The 15,613-nt window shown below is 32.0% G+C and overlaps 1 protein-coding gene across 49 annotated transcripts in view; it reads right to left on the bottom strand.

Annotated features, from left to right (window-relative positions):
- Window positions 1-15,613, bottom strand: part of RIMS2 (regulating synaptic membrane exocytosis 2) — a 573,066-nt gene that overhangs the window by 258,326 nt on the left and 299,127 nt on the right. For 30 of the 49 annotated variants that reach the window (XM_070630750.1, XM_070630764.1, XM_070630777.1 and 27 more), the window contains 3 exons: window positions 14,984-15,030; window positions 11,080-11,192; window positions 1,235-1,365 (listed from right to left, as the gene is read on the bottom strand). In XM_070630750.1, the coding sequence (XP_070486851.1) occupies window positions 1,235-1,365; window positions 11,080-11,192; window positions 14,984-15,030 (291 nt within the window). Of the gene's footprint in view, window positions 1-1,234; window positions 1,366-5,041; window positions 5,090-11,079; window positions 11,193-14,983; window positions 15,031-15,613 lie in introns of all 49 variants that reach the window. The other 19 variants (XM_070630747.1, XM_070630761.1, XM_070630775.1 and 16 more) reach the window with 1 other exon arrangement.

Genomic DNA, 15,613 nt, shown 5'->3' with positions numbered 1-15,613 from the left:
ACACTAAATTTGGAATATAAAGGAGTGGTTAAAAGGAACTTCCCTCACATTTTAGCTCTATCTGCTCAGAAAGTTCGTGGAGGGATGTAAAATAAAATAAAACTAAACAAAAACAGTCAATCAGGAAATAAATTCACTAATTTGAGAGACTTTTATCATCTTAAAAAGTAAGTATTTTTCTTCAAAGGTTTGAGTGAGTAGAAACCAAAGTTATGTGTGTGCATAAAAATAGAGATGGGGGGCTGGCCCGGTGGCGCAATGGTTAAGTTCACACGTTCTGCTTCAGTGGCCTGGGGTTTGCCGGTATGGACATGGCACCACTTGGCAAGCCATGCTGTGGTAGGCATCCCACATATAAAGTAGAGGAAGATGGGCACGGATGTTAGCTCAGGGCCAGTCTTCCTCAACAAAAAGAGGAGGATTGGCAGCAGTTAGCTCAGGGCTAATCTTCCTCAAAAAGAAAAAAAGTAGAGATGGGAATGCAGCATTTCCTGCAGGTTTTTATGATGGCACTCTAAGGATGCTTAGACTAAGCAACCTATGTGTGCTCTAAGAAGCCAAGTGACTTGGCCTCCAGGATGGTAGGGTAATATGGCTGTGACATCTGTCATCCAACTGAAGTTTAAGCTAGATGTAACCCTCTAGTTATGGATATCCTCCTCCTCCCTTGCAGTCCGAAATGTATTCCTCTCCGGAAGACAGCACAAAGCAAATGATGCTTGAAGAAGCTGATTCTGGGCCCTGTGGTGAGGTGTCTTTGATGATAAGGGGTGATGAAATATAAAGCATACTCACTAATTTTACAGAATACAGAGAAATAATACCTTAATAAGAGAAGATAGAAATTGTAGAGGAATATGATGAGTACCTTTCAGTAACATTTTCAGCTTTTTGCCTCTGCAGTTTGTGTTGAAAATGCATTTGATTTAAAAGAGGATAATTTTTAATGATTTTGATAAATGAAAATATACATTATTTAAGAAATAATCCACATAACTTAAAATAAATATTCAATAAAGTAATTTATGTTATAAACATTTGATATAAGTTTTAAAACAATCTCAAAGTATTTACTGTCACTATTTTGATTCCTAAAAGTCATTATGCTTATGTTAAACTTCATAAGTATATGACTGGTACAATAAAAATAAATGATACAAAATTGAAACATGAACTGCTATTAACATTTCTCTTTTATTTTCAGTAACATTTATTTTTGTTTTTATATCCCTACCTTCTGTCTGGAAGAAAGTAAATTTTAACATAAGGGTTCCTTGGCCTCCCATCTTCCCTGGAAGGGAGATCCTTTGCTCCCAAAATTGTAACTATTAATTGGTGACCAACCTTGTCAAACCATAGTTTTATCTGAAAAGCAAAAATATTGATTTATCAGCTTAAACATTTACTACCACAACATGTTTACATTCCCAATCTTGACCCCATTCTCTTACCCTAATATTAGCACAGAATATAAATTTCACTTAGTAAATTGTGGTCAGTTAAAATAAAAGGATATGCTATAATAACTTCAATGAATAGAGGAATTAATTCAGATATTTTGGTTCAATTGATAAATCACTTGGACTTTTTGTTTTCTTAATTTGCTTATCAACAGGCACATAATAATTTACACTACCATTATTAAAGACTTTATATACAATGATTGCTGTATGTCTATCTTTATGCAAGAATCACTGAAATTCATTTTGGTTCCCCAACAATGCTGAGTTGAGAATAAGTGCTTAAAGTGAATTGAATAGATAACTTGTTTATATGGCTTTCATAGGGAATTTTTAAGCAAATGCTTTATGTTATTCCACAGCAGAACACATTTCAAAGATTATAAGCAAGGGGGAATTATTAATAGCTTTAGTCAATAGACTCCTTAAGTTTGTTTTTAAAACTATAACAAGTTCATCTTTTAAAATTTTTCTTAAACAGATATAAAGTCTCTTTTTCATTTGTGAAAGCAAATGTATCACATCATTAAAATAATAAGGGTCTATTTTATAATTCAAGATGAGAAAATGTGAATAATTTCTCTATGCCATAATTAAGGATTGGAACTTCACATCCAGCTGCTGAATTCATTTGATTTAACAAGTGTCACCTCCCACACACACATCTCACACTCCCACACCTGACTAGCTGATTCTACCGTGTCAGGATCTGGAACTAGGGCTCTGACTAACATTTTGGTTCAGAACTCAGCACATCTCTGATCACTACCTCAAAACCAAAATTGAATCAGAAATTTGGAATTTGGAAATAAAATTATATTTATATAATACAGATAGTTTTATGGCTTATATATATTTTAATGGTTTAATTTTTTCCTGTTATTTGGATGTATGATATTTGTACATTTAAAAAATTTAGCATCAGTTCAACAAATTTAAACATACATCTCACATCAGTCTTTCCCTCTCCTCTCCAAAGCGGACAGTCAGTTCTGGGTCAGGCTCCAAGATACACAAATAAATATATATCATATACATAAAAATCATATAAATAAATATGTATATCGATGATATACTGGTAGTTCAGTTCCAATTCTAACATGGCTTTGTTGAGTGCCTCACTTCATATCTTAGAGAATGAGAGGCTGAGCAAGACTTTTGAGACAGAAAAGGAAGACCAATGGCCAGAAGAGTATATAAAATTATTTATATGCTTTTCTTTCCTGTCAAATGTAATTAGCCATCTTATAAGAATAATAGTAAGAAATATTTAAATTTTAAAAATCATTATTACTATTCTTTATGTTAAGTCTTTATGTTTAATGCTGGTATTATCTTGCTGTTGTGTAACAAAGTTTTCCTAGTGAAGTTGCTAAGTAGAAACAGACTCTAAACAGGTGTTTCTTGAACTGTGGTTAACAAACCTCCTGCATCAGTATTAACTGGCTTGTTTCTCACAAAGTTCCAAATTCCTGTGGCCCACCTCTCACCTACTAATCAGAATGGGGCCCAGGAATTTGCATTTGAACAAGTTTTCAGGTGATTCTCATGGGCATTAAAGTTTGAGAACCACTTGTCTTAGTCTAGGAGATCAACAACCTGAAAAAAAAGCCTCTAACATTTGCATGGGAAAAAAGTTCAGATATTTGCTTGCCTAGCAATGTTAGCACACAGATACCGATGAGGATAGGTGGAAAAAGAGACTAAACTATTCTTCTGACAAAAGATATGAGGGGGAAAAAAAAGTAAGAAATACAAGAATGTCTCATATAAAATATGAAACAAATGTTGTCAGATAGCAACATGGTTCATCTAAAATGTGTGACTAAAACCAGATTAATTTCTGATATTCTCTATTTTCTATAGCAATAAAAAAGCTTATCGTTTTATTTTTCCATGATATTAAAAATCCTTCTCTGAGAATCATGACATGAATATTAGGCACTTCAAACAGAAAAGGATTCCAAAAGGCTAAAGCAATTTTTTTCCAATAAACTTTACACTTGAGAAACAAAGAAACAATAATTATTATTAGACTAAGCTCATAAGTTAGGGAGCAAATTATTGATTTCTGTGAGGTTTTTTTTGGAAGGATTGAGACTAAGCACTTGTTGCCATCTCCAAAGGCAATATTTTGCTCCCTTAATAAAAATCATTACAGCTAAACATCTGAGATATATACTTCAAATGCTTGATAAGGAGTATTCTTTTTCGATTTTCTTATGCCATGGAAAATCAAAAGTATCACTTATTAATAATATTCATTTCTCATACAAACATATTAGGCATATGGCTTTATATTTTCACAATAATACTTTACAGTTTGTTAAATTATAATTTACAAAAATATAAAAGTTAAAATAATATAAATATGAAACAGGTACATCTTAATTTTACTGACTTCATGATCAAAATTACACTTTTTAATAAACTGTCTTAAGCTGGGCATTTGATCAATAGCTCTAATTTTCATTTTATATTACAGGATTTACATTGAAGTTTTTAATAGCTATCCAGTTCACATTATCAAAATGGTATTATTTTATTAGCTAGATTATTTTACCACATTCTTAAATTTCTTATCTGTGCTTTTTAAACGAATGGTTAAATATCTGTTCTCCAAAATACAAGAAATGTAGTTCCACAATTCTAGCTATGACATACTTCTTAATTTATTTCAATTTCATTAATAAAAACTTTGGTATCATTTAACTATAATTATCATTCCAGCTTTATGATATAACATTTGTAAATTTCCTAAGCAGAACCTGAGCAGCACGAGTAAATATTTTATACCATATATTAATTAGACCAATTCCAACTTAAGTTTTTAAAATTTAAACTAAATTAGTATTATCCAAAACCAACAACAAAAGAAACCATGCAGCAAAGCAAGGAAAGCATAATACTACTTTTAAAAATAAAAACTATATTGACGTTACTTTACCATAGAAGGGTTTCCTAATGAAAAGAGGCAAACAACTTGTACCCAAGTAGTACAGTAAAGTCAAATGGAATTACAATTACAAAATGTAAACAAAATAAACCCAGTACATTTTATTTGATTGTGATTTAGTTTTTTCAGAGTAATATACTTTCCAAAAGTATACATAATATGCATAAAATTCATATTTTAGATAAGGTACAAATTTATTTGCCAATCTCCTCAAGGAGTTATTGCTTGGAAAATGCAAGAGAATGATGTTAAGTGATATAATGAATGATTTAAAGAGACAGCAACCTTAGCATAATAAAGGAAGATATCAACAGAATAAAATTAGCTATTTCTATCAATGTACGTATATAAGTGGAATCTACATTAAATGCCACTCTGAAACCTATGAGTTTTAGTATCCAGTTCATCATATAAAATCACTAACAAAGATTGTCTCTTTAAATTTTTATTGTACTTTAATCCTCATGCATAATTTTACAAGGTGGCTCATAAAATGATTTGAAATTCAATAATATGGTTTGGAGCAACATACCAAAAAAAGTTTTCCTACTACGCATTTTCCAAAAACATACAAATCAGGGTTAAAACACAACTTTAGTTTCTATCAGGCAGACAAGGCCTTTACCTGAACCCTAGGAACAAAAGGCGTTGTTCTTCTACTAAGGCTTTGGCTCTGGTAAGCAAAATTAAAGAAAAAAGCAATAAAACAAAACCAAAAAGGACAACACGCTGGAACTAAAAGACCAAAAGTAAAAACAAACACAACTATCCCTTAAACATAATTTTCCATGACCATATATACCTAAATTAAGTACTTCAATGTAATGGATAAATTAATTTTGCCAAAATGCTAAACTATATAAAAACCGTATAAAATCTTAGAAATTTTAAACAAGATCTTTTAATGTAGTCAATATAACAGGAATTAAGACTGAATGTAAAATAACATATTTGGGCTCATATATTCTGAAAGAACGCGTGTGAATATAACTCGAGTCAAGAAATTTCAAGTTTCACCCTTAAACACTCTACAAAGAAAAAAATGATAGTCCAAGAAGTTAGATGAAAATGCAGTACGGAATTATTAGTGGAAAGTCATCTGTAGAATTGTGACTTATCCAAAATGATGTCTAACAAAAGTCTAAAAAACATTAGTCAAGTCAGCTTTAGCATTTCTTAAAAGAATAAACACAGTAAGATAAAAGTGTGCTGGGATGCACTGGATTAATTAGCTGATTCATACTTTAAGAATCTGTATCAGGTTCTGGTATTTAAACACTATTTTCAGACATTTATTATGTACCGTTTAAGATAACACTGTTTATTGCTAATCACACTTAATAATGACAATAATATCTCATTTCTTTATATTTTTCCAAGTTTTTACTGACCGCTTATTGCAAGTTTATTACCTCTAACAATGCTAGGTGGTATTTGCTATTATCTCCAATGTGTAGATGAAGAAACAGAGACTCAGAAAAAGACTAGATACACTTGTGAACACTCAAACAAAAGGTAAGATAGTGTAGAGGTAGAAAATAGAACTCAGTTCTGATTAAATCAAATCAAATCAAATTAAATTTCAAATTCTTAGAGTAAAATCAAATTTCCTTTCTCTTCTCACTTATTTTGTTTTCATTTTGAAACAGTTTCCAAAAGATACCACAAGAATCAGAATTTTGTGCCTTTGTTAAGGCCTGCCAACAGTTAAATCAGGGACAAAACCAGATGCATATCTCTGGGTTTGGAAATGGATTTCAAGGCATTTAACCTTGCTTCCTTCCCCAAGATTCCATCCATTCCAGTCCTCACATTTCTCACGGATGTCTCTCTTGTCTAATTCAAACACTTGTATATGGTTAAAGGATTCAGACTTTTCCACTGCTACATGGATAATAGGTACTAGGCGGACCGTTGTCTAATTCAACCATCATCAGACGGCCACTAAGACATAAATCTAAAACCCAAAGGAAAGCAGATCCTAAAAGCAGATTATCATTCAATTATATGAGTCACCTTCTCTCTCTCCAACAACCAAGGCAGTCTTAAATCTCAGCTGTCTTCCTTTTTATGTCGAGACATTCCCAAAGGAAAAAAGGAATGTTTAGATATGGAGTGTGTTACTGATTTCTGTCTGCATAACCCTAGGCGGATAATTCTCTGGCAAATGGGGAAGGGATGTATGAAATTCATAGAGATTAAGCATGGTGAAGGAAGGGACTCTACTTAGAAATAGATTTTATTTTCCTTGTCCTCTCACCTGTTCTACAGTTTTAGACCAAAAATATCAAGGTAATGGAAGGTTTTTGCAAGTAAATATGACTTTATAAACTAAAAGATTTACTTTAAAAGGAATAGTACTTTGAAATAAACTAATCCTTTAAGGCAAACATTTTTCCATTTTCTAAAATGATTTCAAATGAGCAACACACAGATTTCTGAAATCAATTGTCTCAAATCTATGGCAATTTAAACCTAATCTTCACCCATAAGTTTATACATTAAACTCGGCTATAAAAACATATTTTTATTAGTTTTTTTCTAATTGAGGTTAAATTTAAATAATGTACGATTAACCATTTTAAAGTGCACACTTCAGTGGCATTCAGTGCATTCACAAAGCTGTGCGACCAGCACCTCCTTCTAGTTTCAAAACTTTTTCATCACCCCAGAAGAACACCCTGTATCTATTAAGTAATCACTCTGCATTCCCCCATTGCTCCAACTCCTGGCAACTACTAAGCTGCTTTCTGTCTCTATGGATTTTGGATATTTCATATAGGAATGGTAAAGTATTGAGTATCTCACTACAATTTGTAATTAATATTAATTCATTTACTTTAAGAATCAAATATCTGATAAATATCTGTAACAACCCAGCCTCATACAAATGAAGAATTTGAATTTGTATATCACAATTTATTTTGCGTTTTTAATGTCACTTCACACTATATACTGCACTAATCTCTTTAGGACATTCCTTTTATGCAATACTTCTGGAATAAAAAGGTCGTGACAATGACATATAAAAGAAAAAAGCTCAAAGAAAAAACTTTCATTTACGAAAGTTTTAAGAAGGCTATAGAGTTTCTAAGGAGATATAAAGGATACATACCTATTCTTCTGTTACTCATTCCCTTTAAATGGGCATATAAAAGTGATATGTACAATATTTACAAGCTCATCACTAAAAATGGAGTCAGAAAAATATTAAAACAAAATAACTTAGGGAAACATTGCAACCATAAATCAACCACAGACTCTGAAGTAAAATAAACTATAAATGTCAATAAGAATCAGTGTGTTCCTATAAAAAGAATTCTGAGCCATTTCTCACTTTTAGAAGAGTTGAAGGCTATATTTTATCTTAACATTCTATCAAAAAACTAGCCAAAAACTGCAAAATAATTTTAAATATTGAGAAGATTACAAAAGTGATCCTCTGAAGAAGGAAACTGCTAAATTACAGAAATCACAAATTTTAAAAAGAATTAAAATGCGGGAGTGGTGACACTGAAAAGGCTAACATATAGTTCAGATGTCATAAACCTGAGCTCACACAGATTTTCTCACCAAATACATTAATGGAGCTTTCATAATTATGCCCTACAATAATAACAAGCAGCAGCACAATTCAAGCATGGAGAGGAAACACACTGGATAAACTTTTAAAAATCATTAAGAGCCTTGAGCATGAAAGTTTAAACAACAATTTGCATTATATGCGTATTTTCTATTTGAGAAAATATCAGTCCATGAACTGACATAAATATATTAACAAAGGTCAGCTCACACACTATACAAATTATCTTTGTTCTCAGGCATTAGAAATGTCATGATTTTGCAAGCGAGTTGTGAGCCCAAGTAAAATTTCACCAAAAGCAAAACTGCCCAAAGATAAAGTAGAAGGATATAGGAATTGTAATGTTGCCTTGCGACTTCCAAGGGGTTTTCCTGAAGGGTCATATATGTGGACACATACTTTCTCAACCTCTATATCATTAGAGCAAACCAAAATTGTCTCCAGTTGGAAGAAATAGGGTTAAATATAAGAGGAAATACCATATCCATAAGGGTATCTTGCTTATGTTTTCCTGCATGCAAAGAATGAATATAAAATTAAGTTTCATGAGAGTAAAATCTATGTCTATCTTATTCACTGTTGTATTCCCAGCTACTAGTATTATGGCTCACCTGGGGTCAGAACTTAACGTCTACTACTTGAATAAATAATTACAGTTTAATTTGGGAAAGACATTTTGAAGGAAAATCTGGGCAATAGATTTCAATAATCTTAAAATTGTTCTTTTTCCTTTCATATTGTAATTTTACTTCTGGAAAGTTAGCCCAACAAAAGAATTTTGTTCTAACTAAATATGGAAGATTTACATTCAAGGATTTCCATGGCATCATTATTTATAACAATATAAATTAGAAACAAGCAAGATAGGCTATAAGAGCAAATCACGTTAAAATGGAGTACTAAATAGCTACTAAAATCATTTTAAGAGAAATTTTTAGAGAAAAAGGTTTAAAGAAAAAAGTACAATATATTGCTGAATGAAACAGCAGGTTTCAAAATAGTATACACAGATTTATTACAGTTTTGATTGAAATTTTATATGTAGTGAATGATTATATTTTAATGGTAGGATTATGGGTGACTTTTAAGTTTTATTTATCTGTACTTTCTAGATTTAACACAACAAATATGTATTATAAATATTATCTTACTGGAACATACCCCTTCCAAATCATAAGAAAATGATAAAATGTACACATTTTAAATTACAATTACATGGATTTTAAACCGATATCATTTATAAATCTAAATACTATAACTTTACACTATTACATATACATTTAGAAGCAAAACTTAAGTTTACATTTCCCCCAAAATATTTAACAGTCTTAGCTTTCTACCGTATTCATTTTGAACCATGAGGAAAAACAGTTCAATTTAAAATTTCTCTAAATGTCTGCACTGTGCTCTTCACACTCCCCTCCTAGTCCAGTTTCTAATAGGGCCTTGGGATTTCAAAGGAGGTAACAAAGCGGTACTTACTTATTAAGGAAGTCTAACTCCCGCTCCCTCCTCCAACTGAAGCCAACTACATACACACACACACACACACACACACACACACACACGATTTATTTATGTGCAAGCATCATTCAGCCACCCAGAGTATTATTTACAGATGAACTAATTAAATAGAGCCATAATAAAATAAAATAAAATAAAATAAACAGCTAACATTTATTAGCACTTTCTAAAATGGAGGAAGAAAATACACATAACATTTGTAAGCATAAATGACAACATCTGTGCTGTCAATATATGTACAAGAATAAGTAGAAAGACACTACTTAGTGTGGAAAATGGAAAAAAGACCACTGTCCTCAAATGAAAAAGCCCACTCTGTTTATGAAAGAGAAAGGAAAAGAAAATAATAAAGAGAAGAAAATCATTTTAGTAAGACATTTACAATCTCCTAATAGTATCTCATCTTCTTTCTTGCATAACTTTTCTGTTATTGTCACTTTTGTAATTAAAATAGTCCTAGAACAGACACGTCTAATGACTTTGTCAATAATTTTAATATGCTAATTTTGTATATACTTCCTATATCTCCTTTTAATTAATGAAAATTCTTCAGCAAAAATCAACCTTCCCTTTCCCAAAAAAATAAAAAGAGAAATTTCGTACCGGATTTAACAAAAGGCTTTTTTTATTACTCTTAAAATATTAGTTTTAAGAGTACAATTTACTCTAAACTAAGAGAATAGTTTAGTTTTTAGTCACAACATCTTTTATCCAAAATTCAATGTCTGAATTTTGAGAATCTAAATAGTTCTTAACACTCACAAAATTTCCAGTTTAGTAATTCCCTGGTATTACTGTCCGTATTAACCTGTATGTTTCTAAAATGTAACTGGATAAATTTTAGTATTTTAATATACTTAAATGGTTTAAAAAGAGAATGACAACTGAAGAAATTAATAAAAAGTGAGGGCTTACATTCACAAAGCTCTTCTAATATGGACATAAAATGCATAATTGAAATACTAACTTTCATTATAAAATGTTCAAATTAGGGATCACTTAATATGAAATTACCTGATGTACTCAGTAATCTATTATGTATTTCCCCATTTACTTAGTTTTGCCTGTTGACAAAAGCATTTCAGAACAATATTCATATCCCAATGATTACTATGAAATTCACCCCAAATTTCCTTAAGTTTGAAAAGCAGGAAAGACTATATAAATATTTACTTTATCTTAAATACACCATCTTTGTACACTGTAGCATTTTTATTTCTCTTAAAAGTCGATGACAAATTATAGTCATTTTAAGGTATTGAGCAAAATCATGACCTTGAATTTTGGAATAAAATTACTAAGGTAAAAAAGATTTTAGGTACCTTCACAAATTCTAACTCTCATTAAATTCCAGAAAAACTAACTTTAATAAAGAAAGCACTACACTAAATAATTAAAATTGAATTTCAATGAATTAAAATTACTAAGAATGAAAAAGTTGATGGTTAAAAGCAAATTATATTCTAAGAAAAACTTGGTTTACTAAAAACTAGCATCATATAGTAAAAACACTACTTGATATTCCAAAAAGAGAAATTAATTTAGTGATTACATACTGAAAGTTGTCCAGATAAGAACTGTGGAACATCCCTCAACATGCCAGGACTCATAGGAGAGGTAACGGAAATAGAAGGACGATCCATTTTTTGAGATTCGAATGAGCTAGAACCTGAAATGATAATTATACATGAAGAATAATAACGACTCTTCATTAATATTTAATAATCTTTATCACATATCTTTTAAATTATTTTTTAAATGTCCACAAAACGTCATTATACAGACCATTTTCTTAGCCACAATGTTTCAAATACACTGAGAGGGGTTTTTCTTTTAAGCTAAGTGCAGCTTACGGATTCTCTTAAGACCAAGGGTGAATCATTTTCTGTGCCAATTATACTAGAGACAGACCTCTACCTCAGGGCCTAGTTACTTTGTCTGCTATGTGTGCTAAACTCATATCTTTTTTTTTTTTTTTTTTTTTTTTTTTTTAAAGATTTTTTTATTTTTTCCTTTTTCTCCCCAAAGCCCCCCGGTACATAGTTGTGTATTCTTTGTTGTGGGTTCTTCTAGTTGTGGTATGTGGGACGCTGCCTCAGCGTGGTCTGACGAGCAGTGCCATGTCCGCGCCCAGGATTCGAACCAACGAAACACTGGGCCGCCTGCAGCGGAGCGCGTGAACTTAACCACTCGGCCACGGGGCCAGCCCCCTAAACTCATATCTTGCAAAAAGATATTAAGAAAATTTTAAAATAGAAACTTAGGGAAGAAAAGCCAAAATGTAAATCAATACAGCAACTTGAAGATGATCTAAACTTGTAATGCTCGAAACATAAGTACTAGAAAGTTAATTATGAAATGTTTTCAATAAGTGACTTTTTTAACCATATCTGGAATTATAAAGGCAGAAAGGAAGAGAAGAGCTATGAAAAAAGATACAGAATAGTAGAAAAAGCAGAACCACAGTACCCAGAAGTTATATGTATGAATTTATTTCTATGGAGGGGAAGGAACAAATCAGAAAATTAATGAAAATGGGGGTATTGGGATACTGGGGGAATTAAGTGCCTGGAATTCTGGGTTACGCATTTTAGCATTAACAAAGTATCCCTGCTAAGCTCTTATGAGTGGGGCAATAAAATTGCATTTGAGAAAGATGACTTTACCACTTATTTAAAGTGCAGATTCAATTGAGCAAGATGGAAAAGAGTTAAGAACAAGTAGAATTCAATAAAATAACAATAGGAATAGTTGCAAAAATGGAATGGAAAGAGAGAATTCAGACAATATCACAAAATAAGAAAATGAGGGCTCAAAAAATAACTAGATATGAGAGATAAAGGGAAGAGGGGGGAAAACATTAAGATTTCAAGTCTTATGATGAGACATGGGGTCAAGAAAGTCCCCTATGTCTCTGTCTTGTTCTCTGCCCAGGACAGTGCTGACGTTCCATGGGACGTAGAACACTGGAGAGAAGTCCTGTGTTTGAGGGAAGGGGTGGAGAAGTTAATTTGGAACACAGTGATCCTGTGACACCTCCAAGACATCTAAGGGGAGATGTAAAGCAGGTAACTGGATATATGGATGAGACAAAATGTTGAGTAGACAGTACCACTAGAAATTAAACTGTAAAGTGTCTCCCTAATTGGAGGCACAAGTGGATAAAATTCACCTCCAGAGAGAGTATAGCACGGTGTAAAATAAAGGGGGAAACTCCAAGTCTTGGAATCAGAAGTAATGGTGATACTTTTTATAGTATTTAGAAATGGAAAGAATACTGACTTTATAGTAAGAAATAAGCTCAGTTTTATACATGTTAAGCTTCAAGTAACAGAAAGACACTTAAGAGAACATATTCTTTTTTTTTTTAAGATTTTATTTTTCCTCTTTCTCCCCAAAGCGCCCCAGTACATAGTTGTAGATTCCAGTTATGAGTGCCTCTGGTTGTGCTGCGCAGGGTGCCGCCTCAGCATGGCCTGACTAGCGGTGCCATGTCCGCGCCCAGGATCCGAACCAGCGAAACCCTGGGCCACCGAAGCGAAGTGCACGAAGTTAACCACTCGGCCACCGGGCTGGCCCCTAGAACATATTCTTTAAGTACTCAGGGATGAAGGGACAATGATAGAGCATTCTGATAATGTAAACTCAGGAGTCGTATGGCAATCAAAACCATATGAAGAGAAGAATTTACTGAGGAACTAAGGACAGAGGGTTAAGAATTGGGCCTTGGAGAAATTTATTCTTCAACGTTTAAAGGATAAAGGATTGAACCTAATTTGAGAAAGGACCCCTGTCTCCTCAGGAACAATTTTGGAATTGTAGCCTTGTGTCTTCTTAAATAGCTGTAACAAGATAAAGGGTTCCACACTGCTCACATAACATCACAATGATGTAACATAAGTGAATAAAAATTTTACCTACTTCATAGGATTGTTGTAGAAACTAAATGTGACAATGTAGGTTCAACATCAAGCACAGTTTCAGGCACTCAATAAAATGGGAGCAATCATGATGATGATAATATCAATATACATAATGATTATTATTATCATTACACTTGTACTTACTATGTTATAGTTTCATGTGATCGTAATATTATTTTGGATAAAATGATTTAACACCTAGCCAAAAGTACTAAGTCAAATAGGCCATATGACCATATTTTATAGTGAAGAGCTACGCCATTCCAAAAGGAGTTCACCTCTCCGGTAAAGATTTTTTTGAAATTTATACTCATAATTGTAATATAAAAGAAAATACCTATTTTAATAGTATATTCTCAATTATTGTGTGTGTAGAGAATCTGACCACTTCTCAACACTTTCATTGCTACCACCATGGACTAAGTCACCATCGTCTCACAACAAAAACACTAAAACAGTCTTCTCACTGATCTCCCTGCTTTCATTCCTGACTCCATTTAATCTATTTTCCACATAGTAGCCAGATTTTAAAACATAAGTCTCTCCTTAAAACCATTCTATGTAGCTCTTGGTTTCCCTCAGAGTAAAACTGAAAGTCTTTACAGTGGCTTGTAAAGTCTACACAACTTGGCTGCCCATTACCCCAATCCTCCTTCCTACCATTCTTCCCCTTGCTCACTCTGTTGCAACCCCACTGGCCTCCTTGCTTTTCCTTAAATGCATCTTAGGCTTTCCTGCCTTAGAACCTTTGCACAGCTGGTCCCTGAACCAGGAAAGCTTTTCCCCCAGATAGCCACTCTTTCAAATCTTTGCTCCAATCCTTCCTTCTCAATGTGGTTTATCCTGATCAACATATTTCAAATTGCAACCTGCTACTCTCAATCAAAAAAGAAATTTGGTTCACTGGAAAAAATTCATTTGTATTACATCTGAAATAGCACTCAAACACAAGTAATAAAAAGTGTGTATTTAACATTATTTAAACTTATACGTGTATTGTTCCATTACTATTCTAATGTTAAATCAGAACTATTATGGCATTTTCTAAAAACGTAAATTAGAATATACATAATTATTCACTAGATTGTCCCAAGTATTTCCCCACTTAACTGAGGGTTAGGTTACAAAGCAGTACATTTTAAAATCAGGGAAAATTTGAGGGGGGTAGAAAGTGAAACTTTTGAGAGTGATGGTATGTTTGTTATTTTTTATTGTGATGATAGGTTCACATGTATGTCAAAACTTATCTAATTGTGCATTTTAAATATGTACAGTTTATTGTAATATACCTTAATAAAGCTATCTAAAGATACACAGTAATTAAGATGTGGTTAAAAAAATTGTCTTCAAATATTATAAACTTTTGTACTTTTCTCACAATGACAAGAAATAATACTAAATTTTTCATCTTTATATGATATATTTAATAACAAGATTACTGCATTTCTTATTTTGTATTAACAGATAAAACACTTCATTTGATCCCTGTTGAATGACATTACTAATAACATTTTCTTCTAGAATAAAAGAAACTTACTGGACTCCAGTTGTGCATGTGTGCTATCAGGTATCCTAGGTATATCTCTGAAATGATAGAAAAGAAAAAGAAAACAAGAAATTGTTGCAAAAATTAATGCAACTGCTATTTTGATCATTATCAACCTATATTATAACATGGCAGTGTAAAAAGAACAAAATGTGTATGATGGCAGCACTATATAAATAAGAAAACAAAATTCATAGTACTTTATTGCTAATAAAAGTATTCTGGGCTAACTCCAACTACTTAAATTGAATTAAAATTCATATTTGCAAAAACATACACTTTATTTTCTATGTGCCTCACTAAACAATTATGCATTCTAAAAAGTTTCTGTATTCAACAAGATAAGTTTTATAGAAACATTTTAATTCTATTCTACGCTTTATTTTTACCTGCTGTTGTTCTAAATCAATAACATTAAAATTCAAAGAAAATATCTACAAAACAAAAATTAAAACATTCAGATTGTGATTGAAATTTTTAAATGTAATAACTCCAGAGGAAAATGCAAACATGTTTCTTGTTGGGATTTACAAAAGTACCTTGTAACTTCATTTACACCAAAAATACATACTCCTTTTTCTTTTTCTTTGAGATTTGCCACGATGGTTAGATAGTAATGGT

This window comes from Equus przewalskii, chromosome 8 (assembly GCF_037783145.1).
Source record: "Equus przewalskii isolate Varuska chromosome 8, EquPr2, whole genome shotgun sequence".
NCBI lineage: Eukaryota > Metazoa > Chordata > Mammalia > Perissodactyla > Equidae > Equus > Equus przewalskii.
Note: the sequence above shows the minus strand (reverse complement) of the source record. Positions and strands in the feature narration are given on the sequence as shown.